This window comes from Carassius gibelio, chromosome A1 (assembly GCF_023724105.1).
Source record: "Carassius gibelio isolate Cgi1373 ecotype wild population from Czech Republic chromosome A1, carGib1.2-hapl.c, whole genome shotgun sequence".
NCBI classification, from domain to species: domain Eukaryota; kingdom Metazoa; phylum Chordata; class Actinopteri; order Cypriniformes; family Cyprinidae; genus Carassius; species Carassius gibelio.
In genome coordinates this window covers 23756412-23778449 of record NC_068371.1, presented here as the reverse complement: position 1 = coordinate 23778449, position 22038 = coordinate 23756412, and the positions used below count along the sequence as shown (strand labels likewise).

The following is a 22038-nucleotide window of genomic DNA, read 5'->3' as shown; positions in this document are numbered from 1 at the left end:
GAGGGAGGAGAGAATGTAAAGGGGACGTAAAGAGGGAGGAGAGAATGTAACGGGGACGTAAAGAGGGAGGAGAGAATGTAAAGGGGACTTAAAGAGGGAGGAGATAATGTAAAGAGGGAGGAGAGAATGTAAAGGGGACGTAAAGAGGGAGGAGTGAATGTAAGAGGGAGGAGAGAATGTAAGAGGGACGTAAAGAGGGAGGAGAGAATGTAAAGGGGACGTAAAGAGGGAGGAGAGAATGTAAAGGGGACGTAAAGAGGGAGGAGAGAATGTAAAGAGGGAGGAGAGAATGTAAAGGGGACGCAAAGAGGGAGGAGAGAATGTAAAGAGGGAGGAGAGAATGTAAGGGGGACGTAAAGAGGGAGGAGAGAATGTAAAGAGGGAGGAGAGAATGTAAAGAGGGAGGAGAGAATGTAAAGGGGACGTAAAGAGGGAGGAGAGAATGTAAAGGGGGAGGAGAGAATGTAAGGGGGACGTAAAGAGGGAGGAGAGAATGTAAAGAGGGAGGAGAGAATGTAAAGGGGACGTAAAGAGGGAGGAGAGAATGTAAAGAGGGAGGAGAGAATGTAAAGGGGACGTAAAGAGGGAGGAGAGAATGTAAAGGGGACGTAAAGAGGGAGGAGAGAATGTAAAGGGGACGTAAAGAGGGAGGGGAGGAGAGCATTAGGCTTGTTGGACTTCATGCAGCGCTGCACAGAACGATCAGCGGCTAACTTGAGCAGTTCTTGACGGTTAGAACTTGTGTCCGACTTCAGACAGCGAAACCCATGCTGTGCCATAAGGCAACAGAGTACAACTAGAGTGATTGGAGAGCAGGAGGACTCAGATAGAGCAGATTCTCTAGAGCGACTCACGAGCTCTGATGATGACACAGCTAATCCACGATTGGCAGAGTACACTGCTTGACAATGATCACGTGTGTTTCATTTTTCTTCTCACACCTTCAGTTCCACTAAGGATCACATCTGTTCTTTATAACAGTAAAAGCTCTTTTCATGTAGTTGCGATAGACCCCACTTCACTGGTATTTAGGCTTATTTTGAACTTTATTCTTGTACAAACATTAGTGCATGTATTGAATGAAAATGTCTCTGAATTATCTGTATTTGGAAAATAATGCGTTTATTCCACTTCAGCTGTAGTAAAGTATGCAAACTTAGCCTGAGCATCACTACAGGAAGCAGAAAGTGTCTGACATCACATCTCAGTTTTCAGCTTCTCTCATCTGCACACGGCAACTCTCACCAATCGGTTACATCCAGCCACAGCCCATGTCCAGCACAGCTAATATAAGGGAGGATTAGAGGCAGTAAATGTAAAGAGGATGAAAAGAGGGAGGAGTAAAGCGGGTAAAAAGAGTGAGGAGTAGAGTTAAAGAGGATAAAGAGAGGGAGGAGTGAAGAGGGAGGAGTAGAGTTAAAGAGGGAGGAGAGAATGTAAAGGAGGAAGTAGAGAGATTTTGAAGAAGGGTGGATGGAGGAAGTACAGAGGATAGTTGGGCACTGAGAATCATTCCCACCTCCAAGTTAATTGATTTTTCATTGTTGTTCTGTCATTAACTGCAATGTGCACTTTCAACACAATGTGTCCAAGACTGTTAATATTAAAGAGTCATTTAATCAGAGTCCCCAAAGAGTCATTTAATCGGAGTGTGTGTGTCACTCGAGTCCCCAAAGAGTCATTTAATCGGAGTGTGTGTGTCACTCGAGTCCCCAAAGAGTCATTTAATCGGAGTGTGTGTGTCACTCGAGTCCCCAAAGAGTCATTTAATCGGAGTGTGTGTGTCACTCGTGTCCCCAAAGAGTCATTTAATCGGAGTGTGTGTGTCACTCGAGTCCCCAAAGAGTCATTTAATCGGAGTGTGTGTGTGTCACTAGAGTCCCCAAAGGGTCATTTAATCGGAGTGTGTGTGTGTCGCTAGAGTCCCCAAAGAGTCATTTAATCGGAGTGTGTGTGTGTCACTAGAGTCCCCAAAGGGTCATTTAATCGGAGTGTGTGTGTGTCGCTAGAGTCCCCAAAGGGTCATTTAATCGGAGAGTGTGTATGTCGCTAGAGTCCCCAAAGGGTCATTTAATCGGAGTGTGTATCACTATTTTTATTTGTATAGAGTTTTTTTGACAATTACTACACTTTACAGAGGAACATGCCTAATGTCTTAAAACCCCAGTGTGTAGCCAAAGATGACTCTGGTGAGGAAAACTCCTTAAGATGTTTTTGTGATAATGATTAGTTTACGGTCTATGCTAAATTAACTAGAGGGATGCAGATTCGGTCAGTGAAAGGTTCTCTGCAATGAAGTGAAGTCTGTTTTATTTCTATAGCGCATGATACAATACAGATGGTTTCAAAGGAGCTTCACACACATAAAATAACTTGCAAATGTCAACAATTATGAAATGACTAATGTAGAGCTGTTTTGCAGTTGAAATTAAAGAAAATAGTGTTATTATTCAGCTCAATTCTGTTCATCTTTTGCTTCTGATAGTCAATCAGTCAAGTCAATAATATTTCTGAATGTTAATTGTCATTCCCCAACTGAGCAGCCAAAGGCACTTGATCTCAAGCTACAAATCAGACAAAACATGTAGGCTACCCATTTACAGTGATCTTGCTGAAAAGAAGAAACCCAGTTTACTCTCTCACACCTGTATCTTTGCACTAGCTTGATTTCACTGTCCAGTATTGGAACTTTGAATTGTAATATTCTACTTCTGTCTTCTTAGGATAAATAATATATACCATCTCAACAATGTCCTGAAAGTATACCTTAACCAGAGTTTGTGTATCACCATGGTCCTCAAAGTATGACTTGATCAGAGTTTGTGTTTAATGTCCCCAAAAGCGACATATAAAATAATGTCCCTAAAGTGAAGGTAAAATGTCAGGTCTTTAAGGAAGGCTTTTATTGATAAAATCAAGTGATATTTGTGATGACAGATTCTCCAGAAGTGCAGTCATATCTTTCTTTAGTCTCTAGACCCTTCAGAAAGGGGTGTCCCTAAAGGTAGGGTTTCCAGTCATACGTCCTCACATTGTGGTTAAGTAGGTATGTGTGTGTGTGTGTGTGTGAGAGAGAGAGAGAGAGACCTTTGTGCACTTACTTTGATGTACAGTACCGGAAAAAAATCCAAATATGCACCTCATGCTCTCAGAACTACATGGAGTAAACAATAAAAAAAGAAGTGTGTTTATGCACATGCTGCCTTTTGATGGTGAAAAGTACAGATGGCCTATATGTGAAATGCTCGTCTTTTCTTGATGGTAAAGCCAGTTTAAAACCTTAAAATCCTGTAAAAAAAAATCTACTTTGCATTAAATTTATGAACATAATGTATTATGAACCAAAATGCAATACCAACTTCAAATAAGCTGCAGCTCGCTGGAGGGGTCACGCTACATAATCATTTCTAAAACTTTGGTACAAGTTGCTTGCTGCTCTTCTCACCTTTAAATGACCAGCACGATGCCATGCAAGTGTTTAAATCCATGTACTTTGCTTTTGTTTAGTCTATTCCCTTGTTAAGTCTGATGTCACGTAGCAGCGCTTCCGTGTCCAAACGCTCTATCAGTTACCATGAGCAAACAACAAAAGGTGCTAATATAAACTCACAATGTGATAGAATACTAGCGAAAAAGTTATAATCTTAACCTTTAACTCCATACCGAAGTACCAGATAGCCAGACAATGAAAATATAAATATAAAAAAATATATATAAAAATTATTTGTGTTTGGGACACTGTGAGCATGGAGACTGTAGGGTATATCGTAAGTTTGAAAGCGTTTATCTTAAATTATCAATATGAATAAAAAATGCTCATAAACGGCTGCTGAGGTCATATTCTAAAGTGAAGCGAGTTGAGGCATGAACCGGAAACAGCGCTTCTTACGTCATCACTTAACATCCGAATACTTTCACCACCATTAAAAGGCAGCAGGTGCATAATTACACTTTTGTTTACTCCATGTACTTCTGAGAGCTGAGGTGTAAATTTTGATTTTCTGAAATACATCAAGGTAAGTGCGCAAAGGTCTCTCTCACACACTCTGTCTCTCTCTTTCTCAAACACACACACATATACACATAATATAATATGCTGTTATACTCCATATAACTTCATATACAAGTCAGAAACTAAGCTTTTTTTTTGCACATGCCTATCCAAAGGGTTAATGGTCCCACCTAGAGATCAACTGTAAAAATAACAAATGTTACCTCTTCCCAACAGGGAAAACCACCAACAATCAATAATCTCACACATACACAAACACTATAATTTGCTGTTATACTCCATATAACTCCATATACAAGCCAGAAACTAAGCCTTTTTTTGCACAGGCCTATCTAAAGGGTTAATGGTCCCACGTAGTGATCAACTGTAAAAATATATTTTTTTACCTCTTCCCAAAAGGGAAAACCACAAACAATTAAGAATGCATGATTATATGGTGTCATGGCTTTGCATTCAAAAAATGTCGTTATAATGGAAGTCATTGGGGCAAAAACAGCCACCAACAACTAATTAGGGAGAAAAAATGTTAATCTAATGCTGCACAAAAACTAACAATGCATCAAAGCCAATGTTGCTACTAATCTTTGACATGCCCAAGACTGTTATAAAAAGTAAAAAAAAAAAAAAAAAATCCAGCCACAATTACTTTTATACTGAAAATAAGTCATTTGTGTGTTTTCCCCCCAAATCAGTGACATCATTTATGAACTTGGCAATTAAAGAGTTAAATTCTTGGATTTTTTTTTAACATATGGTAGTTTTAATCAGGACTGAAGTTGATTAACAGATTTATGCAAAAAAAATTGAAAAAAATATGAATCTGATACATTTTTACAGCAGTTTAATTGAGTGGATGTTTTCATCCACAAACAACTCGAAAGGGTAGTGAATTTGAACAATGCACAAGGGTTAAATTTGACCACAGCTGTTTTTTTAAAGTATATAGTTAGCAGTAGTCAGCAGATACCATAAACTGTTCACTCATTTTGAGTTATAAGGTCTAATAAGTGTTTTCTTTTTCAAAGGCATTGCCACCAAAGATGGTACAGCAAAACAGGACAAAGATTTCCTTGGCAAAGCTCAGAAACAGGTCCAGTTCAACCCTGGCCAGACATCCGCCATCTGGAGGGTGAAGATATTCACCGACAAAGAGTTTGAAACTTCAGAGATGTTTGTAATCCAGCTTTCAGAGCCAGTAATGGCTGTTCTTGAATACCCTGATATAGCCACCGTGGAGATTGTAGATCCTGGTGATGGTAATTATTGCCATGTTTCATGACTTCCTACTTTGTTTATGAACATTAAAACACATATTATTATCAGTGTGTGTGCACCACAATGGTAAAGTCTTTTCAGAAGAGTGGAAGCTTTTTGGGAGGACCAACTCCCTATTAATGCCAGTGGTGTTGAAATCAAATGTTCAACAAGCACAAATTTACTTTTCTGCATACTTTTGGCTTCCTAAGCTTAAATTAATATTAAATAAACATATCTTATATGTTCACCTTTAAGCTTGGGAATTTCTCTCTTTTCAGAGTCCACAGTGTTCTTCCCTCAAGCAGAATATCGTATTGAAGAGAATATAGGAGAAATATTAGTCCCAGTACACAGATCAGGAGATTTCAGCCAAGAGCTAATGGTTATTTGTTATACACAACAAGGTGAGATCTATGGATCCTTCTTTCCTAATCACAACATGAACTATTTTCTGTTCATTAATACAAAAATCACTCTAATCATACAATCATCCAATGATAGGATTATTCAAATATTGGCTTTTGCAATTTACAGCACCTTGCATGGCCTTACTTCAGCTGTACTTCTGATGTATATTCTAAAACTGTAGTCTGTTTGCATAAAAAAAAAACGAAATATCTATACAGGCAGTGCAACCGGAACCACCCCCAGCACTGTGCTCTCCTATTCTGACTACATCACGAGACCAGAGGACCACAGCAGTGTTCTGCGTTTTGATAAGGATGAGCGGGAGAAGTTATGTCGCATCACAATAATTGATGACTCCCTCTTTGAGGAAGAGGAGAGCTTCAACGTGTCCCTCAGTATGCCTATGGGTGGCCAAGTGGCAGCCAAGTTCCCCAGCGCCAAAGTGGTAATCTTGGCCGATAGTGATGATGGTGAGTTGGCTAGAACTAAATAAATCCTTTATCATTTTACACAATTAAGAATAACAGTTTTCCAGTTCAATGAATTTTAAAGTCTTCTGTGTCACATGATCGCTTCTAGTTGGTGCCATAGTATTTCTTATTATCACAGTTGAAAATAACAGTGCTTTCATACCGATCGTGAAAGGTATGTTTTGGCCTTCTGCTAATTCAAACCTGCATGCAAGGTGGCGCTGACTAACAATGCATTTTTCCTCAGATAAGAATAGGCTATATCCTAGAATATAATTAGAAGTGAAATTAGCATCAAGCTACACTTGAAAATGGGTTTTCTTACCCACTTTAAACCAGCATCGAGTGCTTATAATAACTTCCGATTGTAAATTATAGTTAATTTTGAATCAACAATAAGGAGATACATGCACTCTTTGTATTAATAATGCTACACTGCAAATATTGGTCATAAACATCCTTTATTGTTATAAAAATACCATGAGCTGCTTACAAAACACATACAGAAGATATATCATCATAATGTAATTGTTTTCATATTTCATGTGTAGAATTTTTTTTTCACTATGCATCCATAGAAATGTATTGTTTTACTCCAGCATGTCATCGCGCTCAGTGTGGAAAGGCCTTACTAGTTGCGATCAGTCTCATCCTCCACAATTTGCCAAATTACCCCAAACAATATTTATGTGTAAATAATGTGTGTACATGCCTAAACCTTATTTTTGAAAAGAAAGAAGTGAAGATTAATGTGCGTAATGTAGTTCAGCGTCTTGGTGGGTCTGGAAGGGCCCGGCAGAGTATTTGTGTCTATTTGCAGGGGGGATGGGGACTCTGTTGGATAGACTTGTGGTCTGGATGCCAGCCAGAGTTGGAATATTTTTGTTTTGACTTTGACTTGTAGTCTATGGAGGTGTCACTACTCTCTTTTTCTTTGTGTGGCCCCTCAAACTTACGGCCTCTTTCCCCACCCTAGAAAGCCCCCTGCCGTCTGCATTCATTTATCATGATCTTATGCTGATATCGCTCTGGAAGCCTCTCAGACCTCACAAGCACTCTCTCTCTCACATACACACACACACAAACATACAAAAATAATCTAAGACAAGTGGATTTTGACTGAAGTAGACTCAATGGTCTGGTTTCATCACTCATACAGGACATTGGAAATGATGGTAGGTTTCCTGTGCTGTCATGGGGGTGATGGCAGATCCAGATCTTTGTTTGAAGCACTAATGGGTTAAAACATCTCTGTGTAAGATGAAACACGACCTAACAATTCTGAAAACAATGGCTTAAAATGTTGTTTTAGCTGCTGGAAAGGATACCTCCTGACTTCTGTGTTGCTAAAGGTACTGCAGGGACCGAAAATTCATTAAAAATCTTGGATTTCAAATCTCGTTTCAAATGTTTTTATTAATTACAAAGGCAAAACTCTGACCCTGTGAACTTTGGACAAAAGTTTGAATGTTTTTGCTTTCATTGATGCATGAGATTGTCACACTGTCAATTCATGCTGGATGACACGAATCATGATTTATGGAGTTTATGTCAACTTTACAAACTACTGAATGCTAAAATTCCTTTACATTCAAATAGATTGCTCAGGATACAGAAAATGAATTAAAAAAAAAAAATTGGTTGAAAGTTGACTGATCTTTCCCCTTGGTACAGAGCCATCTTTCTATTTTGGAGAGACTGAATACATGGTGGATGAGAGTGATGGTTATGTGGAGGTGAAAGTGTGGAGAACTGGAACTGACCTTTCAAAGTCAGCCACCGTCACAGTCCGTTCCAGGAAGAGTGACCCTGTTTCAGCTGAAGGTAAAGAATGTTAGAGTTGACAAAAACAACAATAGCTGATATCAAATTTTTTAAATATAAAAAATAAAAATAAAATAAAATAATATTAATAATATAAATTTTCATGCATATGATTACACCCCCCCTCCCCCTTCTCTCTTCCACCTAGCGGGTCTAGATTATGCGGGAATCAGCCGTAACTTGGACTTTGCTCCAGGTGTGACCATGCAAACTTTTCGTGTGACGTTTTCGAAACTGTCATCACCATAAACGACACTGTCACAGACTGTGAGTAGAGAAAAAAAAACACCTCTCTTTTTTGACAGTTTCAGAAGACTTCAAAATGCAGATAAAATGTAAATTAGTGCCAATCCAAAATTCCAAACAGAAATGTTAGTTGAGAGACACTGGTTGATTAATCAATGCTGAATATTTCTTCAGTGCCCAAAGTCCAGTTTAGGGAGGTGGAGTACAAAGTGGATGAGGCTGATGGAGAGGTGAAGACAATGGTGTACCGCAGTGGCGACATCAGTCAGACGTCCACCGTCCGCTGTTACACTCGCCAGGGATCTGCCCAGGTCATGATGGACTATGATGAACGACCAAATACTGACGCGTCTGTCATCGTGTTCTTACCAGGTCTGTTTTTTAATTCATCCTGTTCCTCGACCAACCTTTTATCTATCTACTGTACACTCTCATGATTTGCTCATCTTGTGTATCTGCACATTTACAGGGGAAATCGAGAAGCCGTGTGTAGTGACTTTAGTGGATGACACGATCCATGAAGAGGACGAGGAGTTCCGCTTGGTTTTGGGCGCACCTAAGACCAAATCACCATATGGAGCTGCAGTAGGGGAACAAAAAGAAGCTCTGGTCACCCTCACTGACTATAAGGATAGTAAGTATTCTTTTTCTCTTCATTCTTGACAAATATCTGCATAGAGATCTTGATGAGCTTCTCTCACAGCAAACAAAACCAATTTTTCACCGCAGAGTCCATCATCAGGTTTGCTGAGATCAAATACAGTGTTAGAGAGCCACAACTTCCTGGAGAGATTACAGCAGTGAAGATCCCTGTCCTGCGTCGGGGCGACACCTCCAAGGTCTCTGTGGTGAGAATTCACACCAAGGATGGCTCTGCGACGTCAGGAGAGGACTACAATCCCCTTTCTCAAGGTTAGAAGAAGACCCATTCATTTTACCATGATCAATAACATGCTGCAAAAGGCGTGGAGAATTGACACAATTACAGTCATAGATATGCATAATGGTTATCTTTGTTTGTACTCTATGTCCTCACAGATGTGGAGTTTAAAGAGGGTGAGACAGAGCATGTGGTGGAGATCCAAGTCCTCTATGACGGACAAAGAGAGATTCGTGAGGCTTTCACAGTGCACATGAAGCCTGACGAGTATATGGTGGCTGAGACACAGGTCAGAGACCGTCATCTCTAAAAATACCCCCAGAGACGCCACATCACACACTCGCACAGGGACACGCTAACGTGACTCTCATGCTAAAATAGCTATGCGGCAGCTGCCTCTGTCAGCAGGAGCCAAACGCTGTCTCCAGTCTCTTTCAGAGGAGTCTGTATGATGTAAATGGGCCTCAATAGATACAGTGATGTATAAACACAGTTATCCACTGAACATGCACAAAAGCCTTTTTGGTGGACTTTTTGTTATCTTGTTGTTGCTAGAGAGAGTCTGAGAGACGACAGGAAATGATACTGAGAAGAGCTCTTGAACTGGCCTGCACAAAACCTTAATGTCACACTTTCAGTCTCTTTCAGTAGTCTCTTAGACTACTACCACTACTATATTGAACTGGCCCTTAATACTATGTTGAATACTATTACCCTTTCAATTCTATATTGAAATGCCCTGGAGCTGGATATAGTCAAATCTTCTTGATAAAGAAGTTATAAAATTCTTTAAGATAGATTTTATTATTATTATAGTTTGTATTATAGTCTGTAAGAATGTTCCAAAGTAATTTGGTGTTATTTCACTGTATGGCAATTGTTGCCGAAGTCTCACTGATCAACTCATTGAAAAATACTTTAAAGACAGTTATTATTATTATTATTATTATTATTATTATTATTATTATTATTATTATTATTGCCAGCAGATAACAGCAACAATCATAATAAGCATGCACACTATTTTTGTCATGACAGGCTTGGCAGGAGTTTAGCATTCACCATCTTGTGTTTTTTTTATGTGCTGTTCATTTTAAAGACTTATTTTTTAAAGAGTCTGTCTCAAGCTGGGGTGGTCTTTGCATTAATTTATACTCGGTTTACATTATCAGTGTCACTTCTGGGTACTCATGCACATCCCTAGTAATTGTAATATGTCAATGTTGTAATGCTTAAATGTTTGAAACAACCCAATAAATCAATTAAACGTCTTATATTTCAGACTTTAGAGATTATCCTAACTTTAAAATATTTTGTAAAAAAAAAAAAAAAAAAACAACTGTTATGTCTTTAGAAAATCGAAGTCAAGAACGGTTTTTAAAAATACAAAATATTCTTAACTTTTTAAAAATGTGAAACTGACCTCTGAATTACAAAGACCAACATTTTGTCATAATCATGTCAAGTGCTTACTTGGAAAAAGGTTCACAGTGAGTTGATTTTACCGCTTCTTACCTGTATGTTCTTGTAGGATTGACATACTGACGTTCCTAAAATGAGACACTGAGATATGAAATAAATAAGGTATTCTAAATAGTTGTCTTTTTCTCTCTTAATTTTTGTAGATGAATAAGGCTATTGTGTACATCGAAGAGATGAATAGTGTAGCTGATGTCACATTCCCAGCAGTGCCTCAGGTGGTGTCACTGTTGCTGTATGATGATACAATGAGGGCCAAGGACAATCCCCACCCTCCGACCGGCTATCCTGTTGTGTGCGTTACGGTGAGTAATGCCATAGATCTATTTATTTTTATCTTCTTGATTTTTTTTTACATTTACCATATAAAGACAAAAAAGCATAGTGACCTCATCACATAAAGGCCAGTTAAAATTAAGTAATTGAACCAATAATTAAATGTTGCCATCTAACAGTTATAGTCTCTCATTATTCCAAAAAATAACCCATTACCAAAACAACCCATCAATAATTCTGATATTTTCTTGGGTCTATGTTCTATCAGGCCTGCAACCCCAAATACTTTGACTTTGACAAGACTGGCTCCATTTGCTCGGTGGAGAACATCAATGACACATTAACTCAGTACCGCTGGCTGGTTAGTGCCCCTAGTGGACCGGATGGAGTCACCAGCCCCATGCGAGAAGTGGACACCAACACCTTCTTCACTAACACCAAGTCCATCACCTTGGACTCCATCTACTTCCAGGCTGGTTCCCGCGTACAGTGTGCCGCCCGAGCCTTCAATGCCAATGGAGATGCTGGGCTGGAGCTCAATTCACCCATTGTGGTCATCAGCCGAGAGGAGGGTGAGGCTATTGTGGCCACCATGATTTGTACTGCTTCTCAATTCTTTAAGAATTATTAATGTGAAATTCATCGAAGCACAGAGTTTTGTGTGTTTGTTTTGCAGTTTTTTGAAAATTCTAGGAAAATTAATCAGTTTAAAAAGTAATCAAGTTGTCTGCCATCCTTAGGCCTGTGTCAGCCTCGTATACCTGGCACAGTGGGTGCTGAACCGTTCTCTGCTAAAATCCGTTACACCGGCCCGGATGACCCTGACTACCCCAATTTGATCAAACTCACTGTCACCATGCCACACATGGATGGTAAGGGACCACCTCCATCATAAACAATGCACTAATAAGTAAGCAAATGTCAATCAAAATGTCCAGGCTATTCATCTCCAGTTTTTCCCCAGGCATGCTGCCCGTTATCTCCACACGTCCCCTTTCAAACTTTGAGCTAAGCCTAAGTCCCGATGGCACACGAGTAGGTAACCACCGCTGCTCCAACCTCTTGGATTTCAACGAGATCCAGACAGCACATGGTTTCATCACTGACGCCACAAAGAACCCCGAAATTATTGGCGAGACTTTACCGTACCAGTACAGCGTGGCCATCCGTAGCACCAATTCCCTTCGATTTTACCGCAGTCTCAATCAGGAGGCTTGCCTGTGGGAGTTCAGTAGCTACTACGACATGTCGGAGCTGCTGAATGACTGTGGGGGATCCATTGGCACAGACGGACAGGTAAAGATTGCAAGAATCTGTGTCACTCAAAACTATGTTCAATCAAAATTCTAAGCCTTTTTAAATGGATGAACCTTTTAATGCTTCTGAAAGGAGTCTCTTCCAATCAAAAATTCAGTAAAAGAGTAATATTGTGAAATGTTATTTCAATGTAAAATCCATTTAAAAATTTTTTATTCTGATATACTTTAAAATGTAAGTAATTATATATAATATATTGTTCAGTCTGAATAAGTCACATATCAAAGAAACATATTTAAATATCTTGTATATAGATTATACATTAAAAAAGTACAAGAACTCCAGTTGGTTGTAGACCAAAAAAAGAGATAAATGCACATTCTTATCATAAACATTTTCATAGAGACTGAAAATCCTTAACTCTCCAAAACAGCATTTTTTATTATGAAGACACCTTACACAAACACATTTTAATGTGTTTTCCTCTGTTCCCGTGTCTTTAGGTGCTGAATCTTGTTCAGTCCTATTTAACCCTGCGGGTGCCTCTGTTTGTGTCCTATGTCTTCCACTCACCGGTTGCGGTTGGTGGCTGGCAACATTTTGACCTACGGTCTGAGCTGCGGCTCACCTTTGTGTATGACACTGCCATCTTATGGCAAGAGGGTGGAAGCCCACCAGAAGCTGAGCTGCAAGGTAGTATAGATAAGCCAAACTGCCACAAGTACTGGAAGCACAGCTTTGACTACAAGTACAGTGATGCATCAGAAATCTAAAATGTATTTAAATTAACATGAATATAGATTAATGCAGCTTTTAAAACATTTATCAGTATATATCAGTTTTTGTCTACACATAAACCAAAGAAAGTCTCTGATGTTATTTTTATAGGTGCCATGTATCCCACCAGCATGAGAATAAACGATGAAGGCCGTCTTGTTGTCAACTTCAAGACTGAGGCTCGATTTAGGGACAGTTTGTCATGACTCACCCAGGTAACCTAAAATACACTGACATGGGCACAGACACACTCATACCCATTGACAGGCTCTCCTTGTCAATTATGCTGCCAGACACTGTCCAGACCTCTACTGCCCTCTACTGTTACTGTCCGAGACATTACATTTCACAAACTTCTCCATTCTTATATTTCTGAAGTTATTAAATTAGAAATATTTTAAATATTTGGGATTTGTATTGGCTTTCAGGAACCACTTTGTCCTCGATGGTAATGTCAGCGGACCATGCTGGACTCACATTCACGCTCTCCCTGATCAGAACTGAGCCCACTTACAACCAGCCCATGCAGCAATGGAGCTACGTTTCTGACTTTGCTGTAAGTTTATTCCTATTTTCAACCTTTTTTTTTGTTTCTTTTAGATGGTCAAGTATAGTATTCATAAATGTAGGTTATAGATTTTATGAATATCACAAAAGTAAACTGATCATATGTGTGTGCAGGTGAAGGACTATTCCGGCACCTATACTGTGAAGCTGATTCCATGCATTGGTTCACCTAACGGGGAGTTCAGCATACCCCCTGTGTGTCACCCGAGGGAGCCCCTCACCTTCGACATGGACATCCGCTTCCAGCAGGTTGCTTTCAGCTTTTTCATCGACATGGAATTGGAATAAGGAATTGACCTGTTTATCATTGATGCAACTATATATATATGCGGTTTCTCAGGTGAGTGATCCTGTAGCAGCAGAGTTTAGTCTGGACACACAGATGTTCCTGCTATCTAAGAAGGAGCTGTGGCTGTCTGATGGCTCCATGGGCTTTGGGGAGGGCACGGACACCGCCTTCATGGAAGGTACAAGATTCCAAGAGCAGTATAATATAATGCTTTAAATATTAGTTTAGGAGAAAACAGCTGAATTTATTATAAATTTATCTCCTGCATTGAGTGTGAAACCTAATTCTGATCGGTTCCCTTATAGATTCAAACATCTATGGGCGTGTGATGGTGGACCCTGTGCAGAACCTGGGCGACTCGTTCTCCTGCAGCATAGAGAAGGTTTTCCTTTGTACTGGCACAGACGGCTACGTGCCAAAGTACAATCCTACCAATAAAGAGTATGGATGCTTGGCTGATGCTCCATCCTTGCTCTATAGACTCAAGATCCTGGTATGTTTATTTTTCTCTTACCCTTCCTACATGACTGTCCCTTTCATACAAATGTTCATTATGAATGTATATCCATGTGGATATTTATTTGAATTGAAGAAGATCAAAATGTCAATAACGTATAAGATTGTCCATGATAATGCCTTTTCCTGCATCGGGACAGTTGTATCACCTTGATATTTTGAGTTTATGTAAATTTTGATACAGAAATAAAAACATGAAGAGGTGTTTTCAAGTCATTGTATGTAACTGCATGTTAATTAAATATTTGTCTTGTGTTCACTGAATGTATGAACTTGTTGGTCTTTGAACTTTAGGACAAAGCTCAGCCAGAAACTCAAGCCACCACCTTTGGAGATGTCAAGTTCGATGCCAGTCTTGCTTTAGATACCCCTGGATCCCTGCCTTTGGTCCAACAACCTGGATCTGATGGTTTCACCCTGTCATCATCTCCCCTCTTCCAGGTCAGAGTTTCACCATGTTTTAGAACCATAGTCAAACCCAATTTTGAACCAGATACTTGAACCTTCTTTCATGTTTGAGTCATCAGGTTGCTGCTGGCCGTGAATGGTTCATCCATGCCATCTACGCACTCCGTTCTAGAGAGAACGCCAGCCGTGGTAAAAGAAGCCTCGAGTACCACCACGCTATATCCGCCATTACTGACTCTGGCACCAAATCCCGAAGCCGAAGTGCAGTCCCTGGCCCAGAAGCTTTCGAGATCGGTGCTGAGAATAACCGAGGCACCAACATTCAGCACATTGCCCTGGACCGCTCAAACAGACTCCGGGTGAGTCAGCCATGGGGTCGTGAGAACTACCTGGAGCACCCTCTGGTGGAGGGGAGCCTGGGTAAGGGGCCTGGTTTAGATTCTTCTCTTCCCACTGGCATGTCCACATTGCTGCGGGTGGCTGGGCTCATCCTGCTGGTATGCCTGGTTGTAGTTCTGCTGGTTCTCTTGATGCGACGCAAGAGGAAAGAGAAAAAGTACCCACCTTATTCCACTTCGTCCTGCACAGCGTACAACGGGGATCCCATGAGACACAATGTGGACAGCTCTGAGGTATAAACCACCCGTTCATTAAGACATGCCAGAACTAACTCTCACCATGGTGCTCTTCTTCCCAAGTTGAGGAGGCAGAATGATTCTGAGATATAAAGCCTCAGTTCAAATTTCAACATCCAAAAGTAGCTCTTTTAAGCTTCAATGAAGATATCTCCAAGAGTCTTAATTTTACTTGGTCAAACAAAGCTACTTGTTGCCTTTCTCTTAAGATTAGGTTTGAGCTTCGTAGTACTAATGTTACTTTAGCATGCTTCTGTCATCTGTGAACCAGATTTGGCCAAAGTGAAGCTGCTCAGACAGAGTGAATCTGTGCTTTAGCTTGTGGCAAACTCTAAATATCTGCAAATATAACAAGCATTGCTCCATAAATTAACTCATCAATAACTTATCATATTTTCAAGATCATTAGTTTATTTATTATTAATTTTATTTTCATTCAATATTTAAGAGTTCTTCTTCGAGTGTGTGTGACAGATTTGTTAGGCAAATTGAAAGATGGAAGAACTGGCTTCTTCAAACGTTTATGTAAAAATGTATCTATTTTTATATGTTCCATGAGATGAAATGCTGTGTACAAGAGCACAGGTCAGTGTTCTTAAATGACCGATGTGTTGCGATGTAAAGGGAGCGTGACGTTTAAAATATCAACTCAAGTTCATAACTATTCAGAATGTACTTTTTTTATATACCTTTTTTAGGAAGTTAAAATGTGGTTCAGGATCACACATTACTTCTGTGTGTATACAGCTGCCGGTTACATATTTACATATCTGGTGTTAAAAGATGATATCAACAAGTTAGTACATGATAAAATACACCCTGATAAAACTTGAAAAACGTTTGACCCACATTAACTTCTTTTTTTCATTACAAATAATCATTACAGATTTAGACAAAGCAAACAATGTTTAATATGCTCATTATAATTTAACACCCTTTCTTACATTTCAGTTGTTTTATTAATTTTGTTGCTTCTCAGTTTTTGAGAATTATTTAATGCCATTTTCTTTTTAATCTGTCAAGATACTGGTCTCATTATAAAGTGTCTGCCTACTTCTATAACCTGATTAGCTGAATTTCTATCATTCAACTGACATAAGATCCATAAAATGTGCATCTATCAGGACACCATTTATGATTTAATATTAACCCATAATGATCTATGCAATTGAAATTGCATTTCTGAAAACGGTTTACAATCATCACAAATGACATTACTTGCAATGTCTGCAATAATCTCAAGTATTATTTTTTTATTGAGTTTATTTTAAAATGTACATTTCTTTCAGATTCATTAAAAAAAGATATAAAGCATCAGGGTCTGAGGACTTAAAGAAGAAAAGGTTTTGAGTAGAAAGGAAACAATATAGGCACAGCTTTGAATCAGAAGACATGCTTGAAAAGCCTGTGTCCATATATACAGCTTCAGAAGCCACCAATGGTGTTGAAACACAGAAACAATGTCTTCTTGGCTTAAGAATGGTAGTTAGTAAAGCTATTTTATTGTACACACACAGTAAAGTTCTATGCTGATGTATTCTGACATGGGCTGAAATCACTGAATGGATCATATTTACAACATTCAAAAAAAGCTGCAATGGTGATTAGTCTCCAAGAGCTGTGGGACATCTGAAATAAATTATCGAAGTTGCAATAAAAATGCATTGATAGACCAGTCACACAGAGAATAAAGAAACATCATAAAATTCCTGAAACAACTTGACTGGCTTTTCTGCCCCTCCATGAAGGAATCTCATACAGCACACAGCCTTTTTAATAACATCTTGCGTCATAAGCAATTTTAAAAGGTTTTTATGAGAACATATCATTTGCAACACTAAAGACATCATCTATAGCTGCAAAATAAAATAAAATAAAATAAATGAAATCTGTTAAAACCTTTCAGTGAGTACCTGACCTCCGCGCTTTGTAAATTGATACCTTGCTTTGAATCAAAATAAAAGAGCGGATAAAACACAAAAAACAGAGAAATCTCTTCTCTGTTAAAAACAATCACAGTTCCAAAATCCACCGATACGATTTCATAGCTTCTGATGCCATCTCAGACCGTGTAGACTTCTATCCTGCAGAAACTACACCTTAGCCTTAACATACTAGATATTAGATACAAATAAAGGACACCTTTATTCATGTACGTAACACTTTATACAGTCTGTCTGCTGTCTTAAATGCAAAACTATATTCATTTTCAAACAAACCAACCTTAGTAGATTTGTGGCTCAAGCAACTCAAAACCGTTTGATTGCACTACCGAATTACAACTGAGGCTCAAAAGAATAAAACAAATTGAAAAAAAAAAGAAAAGAATAAAAAAAGAAACCTAGATGTGCAAAGGTTTCAGATTTTCATGGAACTATAAAAATAAAAAGGCTTCTAAAACATCCTAAAACCCCAGTGGCAGTTTTGTGAACATGGAACATTGTTTAATTTTTATTTTTAAAGCCCTTGAGGACAGATAAATTCAACAGACCTGATGCACCCCAGCCCATGGAATAATGTGCTTTATCACCACGATGTTGGAAAGACGATATCAAAAAATCTGAAACTGTCTGAGCTGATGAGTGGAGGGGGGGGGGGGGGCAGTGTCTATCCACGTTGTATGAAAAATGCTGCTCTGTTAGTGTATTTTTCACTAGGCTTTCAGCCAGAAAGGCTCGACAAGTCCTTCAGCCCCTGTGCAGAGTGCGGTCCATCCTACTTGGAGTCTGTCAGCTTATACATGAGGATCCCTCGGATCAGCTCTCCCCTGTGCGGGTGCGTCATCTAGCAGAAAGCAGTGTAAACTAGCTGATCTGGGAGCTGTGACCTAGGCGCTGTCACACAGCTGTATCTAAAATCATGGAGACTGGATAGGAGGTTCAGAGCATGTGCAGCGACCTCCATTCCTCGGCCCCTGTGAGTCATGACCTTGCAGAAAAGAGGATAGAGATGGGTGTCATTTGGCCCCTTTGTTGTTGGGATCTGGATCCGTTGACTGCCGTTCGTCACTCCAGGCCTCACGTGTGCTCTTCAGTGCTTGCGTTCGTTGCTGATCCACCACCACATAGTCTACCCGCTCCTCTGATGCTGAAATACCAGCCCCGTTACTCTTCTTCTGCAAGGCCAAGATATGACAGACAGTCAAAACAGTACCAAAAGTACCAGTATTTGGGTACCAATTTGATACTTAAAACAATGTAACAACACTTTTCTAGTATTCTAGAAGTATTTTAGTAAATCTAGTCTAAGTGTTAGTATAAAAAAGACTAATTAAACATTTTTATAATGAATAGTTATGTGAAAAGAATGTTTCCTTTACGGATGCACAATTATCGGTAAAATATCGGTTTTCAGATGATAGTATAAATTACCCTGTTTTTGCATTTAAATTAAGAATAAAGCAACATCATAAAATTACTGAAACTACTTGACTGGCTTTTCTGCCCCTCCATGAAGGAATCTCATACAGCACACAGCCTTTTTAATAACATCTTGCATCGTAAGCAATTTTAAAAGGTTTTTATGAGAACATATCATTTGCAACACTAAAGACATCATCTATAGCTGCAAAATAAAATAAAATAAAATAAATGAAATCTGTTAAAACCTTTCAGTGAGTACCTGACCTCCGCGCTTTGTAAATTGATACCTTGCTTTGATTCAAAATAAAAGAACAAAAGTACCAGTATTTGGGTACCAATTTGATACTTAAAAACAATGTAACAACACTTTTCTAGTATTCTAGAAGTATTTTAGTAAATCTAGTCTAAGTGTTAGTATAAAACAGACTAATTAAACATTTTTATAATGAATAATTATGTGAAAAGAATGTTTCCTTTACGGATGCACAATTATCGGTAAAATATCGGTTTTCAGATGATAGTATAAATTACCCTGTTTTTGCATTTCAATTACTTTTGCTGTCACGTAACAAAAATTCACTTGTAGCATTAAAAATATAGCTTTCATTTATTACTATTTTACTTTATCTATTATATTTAATTTTATTTTGAAAATACAATTTTAGTTTATCTATTTTATATGTAGAGCTGAGTAATATGGCCAAAAAAAAAAAAAAAAAAATCACAATAACTTTCAGTCAATATTGATGACAATCACAATAAATGTCAAATCTATATCTCTTTCAAGTTTAAAAGCAGATTTCTTCTGAGAGAAAGTTGTGACCAGACAGTTAATTGTTGTTTTAAAATGTGCAAACCTGAGAACGTTTCACAAATCTAAATCTATTCAAAACAATTACAATAATAAATTATTATTCAGTATTTTTCCTGAACAAAATATCTTAATAGAGAAACTAATTTCTTAAGTGTCTGCATGTTCTAACAGGTGATATTGTTTCAAACAAGGAAATAGGTTTGTGCTCCCTGACCTTGATGGCACGATGCAGATATTTGAGTTAGGACTGTACTTATATTTAAATTAACCATAGGTTTTTCAAAGCTTCACACAATCAGGATTACCGAAGGTCTACCATGGTCATTATCATGGTGACATATAAATATATGGTTTCTGTGGTATTTGTATGAAAAGCAGTAGCCTGTATAAATACAAATGCTATAGCTTAATTACAACCATTACTTCCTTTAGTACATTTAATACATGTCTACATTAATAAGATAATAAAATTCCATATTACATACCCTTTATTTCTGTCACAATACCATTGTTCAGTTAACATTACTACAGTAAATCCATGGAAAAGCTACAGTAAATCCATGGAAAATGTTCATAGCACAAAGTTTCTTGTGTGTCAGAGCTGTTGAGAAAATTTTAAACTAAAAATTGTAGAGATCTCATTTGTGTGCTTCACTGAATTCAAGCACTTCTTGCAGGATCACACAGCGCACGTTTGAGACTGATCAGCTAGTAAACATATCTCCACGTGATGCACTCAAACTGCGCCTTTAACTACTGTAGGTTTCATTCACCTTTGGCACATGAACTTTATATCGAACATTTTATATAAAATGTGTTACTGTTCTATTGAATTATATAAATATGTGTGTGTGTGTGTGTGTGCTAGCCAGTATTGGCTTATGGCTATCAAATTTAATTCTAATATCGGCACATCCCAAGTTTACATAAAAATATTTTAACTCTACATGAGGCATGATGTTGTTTTAATTTAAATTGTAAATACTTATATTTAGCTTATTAGAAGGAATATGGGTAATTCTATTATTTAAAAAGCCGATAATTGGCAAAAAAAAAAAAAAACCATAGTAGGTATATAATCATAGAGCCTGAGGAAAAGAACACTATATTGTTACGCTTGTCAGACACCTTATGATCAGGGTTCTAAATTAATTTTTTTGATTACCAGCCAATGTGGCTGGTAACTTTCTAAAGTTACCAGCCAATCAGAATTTCCACTAGCCATTTTTTTTTTCCGGTAAAAATAACAAATTATGAGTGCCACTGAATGCATTTGATCATTTTATTAACATTGTTGGCATGAAAAACTTCTGTTTATAAACCGTACTCACGAATTCATAAACTGTTACCTTGGTTTAACAAATCGTGCCCACGAATTTCCAATCCGTGCGCTCAGTTTTTGTAAACCGTACCCTCGGTTTTTGAATCCGTACCCACAAATTCATAATCCGTGCGCACACTTTCGCAATCAGTTTCGCAAACAATTTTCCTCTGTTGTAAATTGTTTTGGATAAAAGATTCTTATGCATAACCTGTATAATAATATATAAGTTATTTTTATCATTTTAATTTGTAGGCTAAATAAATGAGTACAAGAAAATAATTCATGAATTGCTTTATTTTTAAATAAACTTTGACAGTTTTGTAAATGCTTGTCTACAATTCTTTCTTAACATGCATGAAGACTTATTTTTCTGATTTTATTATACTAAGCTCCATCCACCCCACCTGCCGGAATTTTCACTGTTAATGTTATTAATAAATAATGAGGCCGAAAATAACATTGCATTCAGTTAGAGAGAAAAGGAATGAAAACATAACCGGCATATTATTTGTTTTGTATTGCTTTTTACCCTTATTTTCTTTTAGCGTTTTTTTTTTTTTTTTTTTTCATAAAATACAGGCGGCTGTGTCTTATCCTATTGGTGATTAATGTAATAATCACTATTAAAATAAATGCTAAAAAGAAGACTATTTGTGAATGCTGATCGTGGACTCACTGGATACTATGAAAAATAATGTTTAATAAACAGAAATGAATCTGCCGGTGGGGGCGGAGCTACAAATGCGTGTCAGTTTACAAATACAAATCCGAGGGAACGGATTGTGAAAGTGTGCGCACGGATTATGAATTCGTGGGTACAGATTCAAAAACCGAGGGTACGGTTTACACAATCTGAGCGCACGGATTGGGAATTCGTGGGCACGGTTTGTTAATTCGTGGGCACGATTTGTTAAACCGTGGGCACGATTTGTTAAACCAAGTGAACAGTTTATGAATTTGTGAGTACGGTTTATAAACTGAAGGGACGGATTGCAAAACCATCGTCACGGATTGATTTTTTTTTTCTCCTACAGGTGACGTGCGGGGCTCTCCGTAATATCCTCATCCCCTGCCTCGTTCCTCTTTTTGCCCCCAGAAATCTGTCCCAACCACCGCCACATTTAGTTTAATCTTAATTTTTTTCTTTAATAGCTAACTCCCTCCTCTTTCAGTCTATGCTCCCTGCTCTGGCTCCATTCGTTCTTTTTCCTTGTGTTTTCTGATGGACGCTATTCGT

The 22038-nt window shown here is 38.2% G+C and overlaps 1 protein-coding gene and 1 pseudogene across 11 annotated transcripts in view; one reads left to right on the top strand and one right to left on the bottom strand.

Moving 5' to 3' along the window:
- Positions 1–16402, top strand: part of LOC128016250 (FRAS1-related extracellular matrix protein 2-like) — a 60631-nt pseudogene extending 44229 nt beyond the window's left edge.
- Positions 16403–16537: 135 nt separating this feature from the next.
- LOC128016183 (GRB2-associated-binding protein 1) overlaps positions 16538–22038 on the bottom strand; it is a 69839-nt gene continuing 64338 nt past the window's right edge. For all 11 annotated transcript variants that reach the window (XM_052600683.1, XM_052600667.1, XM_052600659.1 and 8 more), the window contains one exon: positions 16538–18416. In XM_052600683.1, the coding sequence (XP_052456643.1) occupies positions 18258–18416 (159 nt within the window). In that variant the 3' untranslated portion in view covers positions 16538–18257. The remainder of the gene's footprint in view (positions 18417–22038) is intronic.